The sequence below is a fragment of the Corvus brachyrhynchos genome, unplaced genomic scaffold (genome assembly GCF_000691975.1).
Source record: "Corvus brachyrhynchos isolate BGI_N302 unplaced genomic scaffold, ASM69197v1 scaffold266, whole genome shotgun sequence".
NCBI lineage: Eukaryota > Metazoa > Chordata > Aves > Passeriformes > Corvidae > Corvus > Corvus brachyrhynchos.
This window is the reverse complement of record NW_008238633.1, coordinates 557,859-562,324: the sequence shown is the minus strand read 5'-3', so window position 1 is coordinate 562,324 and position 4,466 is coordinate 557,859. Positions and strand designations below refer to the sequence as shown.

The window sequence follows — 4,466 nt, the reverse complement described above, 5'->3', positions numbered from 1 at the left end:
CAATGGAAGAAATTCATAGAGGGGGGACACAGCAGCAGCACCTGGTGCTGGTCCAGCAGCAGGAAGGCCATGACCTGGGTGCTGATAAGGGAGGGGTAACACACCTTCCTGTGCCCACCCTTCCACACGAGTCCCTGGACCCGCTCCCTGAGCAGCTCAGGGTGCTGGGGTGCCCTTGGCAGGGTGTGCAGGTGTCCAAGAACCAACACAGCACACCTGGGGCAGGGGAGCAGCTGTTAAAATGCACTGTGAGCCCCCATTGCCAGAGGTGGTTTTGAAACCCCTGCTGACCCTGAGGCACCCGTGGTGCACGACACCATCACAAACCACAGACACACCTGCTGTCAGAGAACAGCAGCAACAAAACCAAGGCTGCAACCATGCTGGGAAAGGCCAAACTAGCTAAGATACAGAAACACATCTCTTTTATTACCATTGTAAATGTTGTGTCAAAATAAGATCCTGCCAGAAACCTTGGTGGGTATGGTGCCCCTGTTGCAGCTGCCAATGTGGGAGCCAGCTCCCTTCAAAACAAAGAGCCTGGGGTGAGAAAGGCTCTGCAACCAAAGCCAGAGACACTCTCATCTCTGTGAACCCAGACTGGGAATAGAAATCATTCTTTTGGAATTGTGTCAAAGCAACTGCAAATTTGGCTGATTTTTTTCATTAAACAGTTACTTGAAAAAATACAAAATTACTGTGTCCCTGGGAAGCCAGCACAGAAAACTGAAGTTTGCCGACAGGAAAAATCATAATCACAACAATCCAATCCTCAGAGTTCTGTACATATATAGAGAAAAATATTGGATTGGTAGAAAACACCAGAAAAATTAGTAGAAAAATACTAGATTAATCAGTAGAAAATTTAAACAAACCCTGGCAGATTAGAGCCAGTGTAAGAGAATGTAGAGGATTCCTTTACCCACAAAGCAGTGTCAGCTGCTTATGCCACTGGATTCAGTTTGCTAAGCTCAGTAAAGGTACGGATTAAGCTCTCTACAAGGGCTTGAAAAGTCTGTATTGAGGAGATGAGACCCTTGGCACTGAATGGGAGAAGGTTTGGCCAGCTGTGGCACAGGGCGATGGCTGCAGTGTGGTGGGAGCCATTGTTCTGAGAGCGAGTGAAACATCTGACAAGAACAGTGCAGAGAAGCAAAAATAACCGACCTCAAACTCCAGCGGGCCCCTGGAAGACACAGTCAACTTTTCCAACTACAGCACAGCCTTGGAATAAGGTTTGGCCACTTACAGCTGCTCACAGGGAGAAGCTGCTGCCCTCGCTGTGTGGGAAACTGGGAGTGTGAACTGTCCAAGGGATCCCCCAGCTGAACTGCCTCGGGACATCAGTAACCAAAATATCAACCCCTTCCAGGCTGTGCTGCTCCTCTCAAGCAGCAGAGCTTGGCTCTCCAGGTACTGCCACCAGCAGGACTGCTGGTGGGCTTCCACATGGAAATAGGCACAGGAGGCTGAATTTCCACAGTTAAAGCCAGAAAGCCCCAGGCAACCACTCCTGCCCGGACAGGAGCAAGGTTTCCCACTGCCTGTATTGGCTTTACAGAGAAAGATTTGGGTAGCAGGGGGATGTGACTGACCCTTGGGTTGGTCTGAGCATTTCCACCTGGGAATAAAAAGCAGAAGGGGACTGCCAGCCTTGGTAGAAGTCAGGGCCCAGTTCTGAAGCATCTCCTGCCCAATTTACTACTGTGTTTTTTCTCAGGGTGGTTAATTACCAATAATATAGAATCAAAGCATTTCTCCAGCTGAAGAAAACCAAGTCATCTACAGTGACTGAACAGTGGTGTCCTCCCCCTCAGCCCCCGAATTCCAGCACAAATGGCACTCTGTGGTTTGCATCTATTGGTTCTTCCCATGAGAACACTCCACTTTGGTCCCTCCAGATTTTTTTTCGCAGCCCCAGTTGCCCAGGAGAAACAAACATCAAAAAAACTCAAACCAAGCATTTGAAAATGATCAGATGGGTCTAGAGGCAGCTGGCACGGGATCACAGCCAGTGTTTGATCACAGGTGATGTGCCTGGGATCCAGGCAGTGCTCTCGGGATCCAGGTGCTGTGTTTGGGATCCAGGCAGTGTGCTCGGGATCCAGGCAGCGTGCTGGGAGCAGGATCCTGCAGTGCCCCCACAGCAGTGTCAGTGCAATCTGGGTGCGTTATCACTGTCAGGGAAGAACTGGGAAGAGCTCCCAGTAGCACTGTTGGGTGATTATTCAGGCCCACCAGTGTGATGGAACTGGAGGTACCCGGTTAAGCAAAGGAATGCTGAGGCAGAGCTGGCCAAGGATGGGCAGGGAGTGGGGGACATGTAGCAGGAGGCAGAGCAGGGAGTAGCCTTGGGAACAGCAGCAGCAGGAGCAGACTGAGCTGCTCCATTTCTACCAGCAGGAGCCTATTTCCAAAGTCCCAGACACTCCAGACCAGTGTGCTACCAGCCCAGCAGGATCCCACTGCCACAGGAAGCCCCAGGCAGTAATGCCACGCTCACGCTCCAGCACTCCGTGGCAGAGATGGTGACGGGCACCATGCTCAGAGGGGCACGAGAACAGCCAGGGTGTCCCCAACAGCACCCCCAGGGGGGAGGTCTCTGACTGCAAATTATCTCCTGATGCTGCTTTTTAACTGTGGGACAATGATGGCATCTGGCAGGACCAAACATGTCCCTGGGGAAAGCATCGGGGTCCCAAGGCAGGTTGGAAGGAAAGAATTTTCCCTTGGTGAAGGACAGAATCACAGAGTCATAGAATTGTTTAGGTTGGAAAAGCCCTCAAAGACCATCGAGCCCAACCATTCCCCAGCACTGCCACCACTGCCCCACGTCCCCAAGCATCACATGCACGTGGCTGTTAAATCCCTCCAGGGATGCAGAGTGCACCACTGCCCTGGGCAGCTGTGCCAGGGATGGACAATTCTTTTGTGAGAGAAAACCCTTCCCAGACACCCCACAAAGGCCCTCACTTGCTGTCCCACGGCTGTTAACGCCTGAGGGGCTGCAGCCATGCAGTGCCAGCTGGGAACTGGGGATGATGCATCTGCAGCGCAGTGCAGGGCAGGGATGTGGGATGTGGGATGATGGAGCAGCAGCCACCACCATCCCTCGCAGCTCAGGAAACCTTCCTGCCCAAACACAGCAAAGACGGCCTAAGAGATCAATTATCCTGCATCCAGGAATATCTTGTTGGAACAATTTTAACCAACCTAATGGTTGATTTTTAAATGGTCGTTAAGTGATTTAACTCAAGTTGAGGTAGTGTAAAAACTAATTTGATAATGAGATAAAAGGGAAACATTATTAAAAATGTATTTGAATTTTACCAAAACTGTTGTGGGGAAAAAAAAATAATAATGACAAGTAAAGACTTTGATAATGCAGCTGTTTAAGCTGATATCTCACCCATGTTACACAGACTTAAAGGAGAATTAGCACATTAGAAGCTTTTGCAGTCAGAGGCTACAAATTACATTTTTATTAGAAACTCTGCCCTTTGCCACTTTAAAATGAAATTGCTTCTGTGTTTGCAGTGAAGAGATGTTCAAGTTTCAATATTCTGATAAAGTTAACAATGATTTTTTTGTTATGCAGGCAACAATAATAAAAGGTGTGTAAATTGAACTGGTTTTATAGCATGAATGTTTCTGGCAACCTTGGGTTGTCATCTGCAGGGAGGTAACATTTTAAGTAGCTTCAGGAGAAAAATTAACCCAGGTAGTATCTGTTCTATCAAAACCACGTCACCTCCATTATCAACCAGAAGACAAGTTTAGAAAAATATGAGAAAATAAAATCAACAAGAAAAACACTCTTAGCTGGGGAAGAAAATCAAATCTAGGAAAACAGAAATAGAGCCAAAGAAAAAATAGGCTAACATCCCAACCCCTGAAACCAACCAAAGCCACATGCTTTATCTGTTCCTGAGAAGGATTCCAAACTCAGCACACAGGTGAAACACAGGGTGTGCAAACAGGCAGCGGGGTTTGGGTGAAAGTTGTCAGTCAGTGCAGGAGGGAATGACAGTGGCTTCCGGGGATGCTCAGCACCTGCACGCTCTGCTGGGGAGGATGGCAGATCCTTCGCTCTGTGCTAAACACCACACTGACCACACAAACTGCGTCTGGTTGTTTTCCTTTGGGAATACACAAGTCCATCTGCTGGATGACATAGCTCAGCATTCATCTGGCTATAAAAACTCCCTGCAAGGGAAATCCACTGTAGCAAAGGCATAACACCACTTTGTCTCCTCTCCATTGCTGACGTGTTCCAACGTACCCCCAGTGAGAAGCAGGCTCTGTACAAGAAGAGCGGATACTCCCTGTGGATATGATGGGGGTTGTCTAGCAGGTCTGCCTGAGTTTATTTCCCAAGCCAACAGCACCCAACAGAGCAGTAAAGACACTTCCCTTCCCTTCCCTTCCCTTCCCTTCCCTTCCCTTCCCTTCCCTTCCCTTCCCTT

The 4,466-nt window shown here is 48.9% G+C and overlaps 1 protein-coding gene across 1 annotated transcript in view; it reads right to left on the bottom strand.

The window, feature by feature from the left end:
* Nucleotides 1-382, bottom strand: part of PHF2 (PHD finger protein 2) — a 34,028-nt gene extending 33,646 nt beyond the window's left edge. The window contains exon 1 of the mRNA XM_017737285.1: nt 339-382. Coding sequence (XP_017592774.1) covers nt 339-382 — 44 coding nt within the window. The remainder of the gene's footprint in view (nt 1-338) is intronic.
* Between the last annotated feature and the right edge of the window lie 4,084 nt (nt 383-4,466).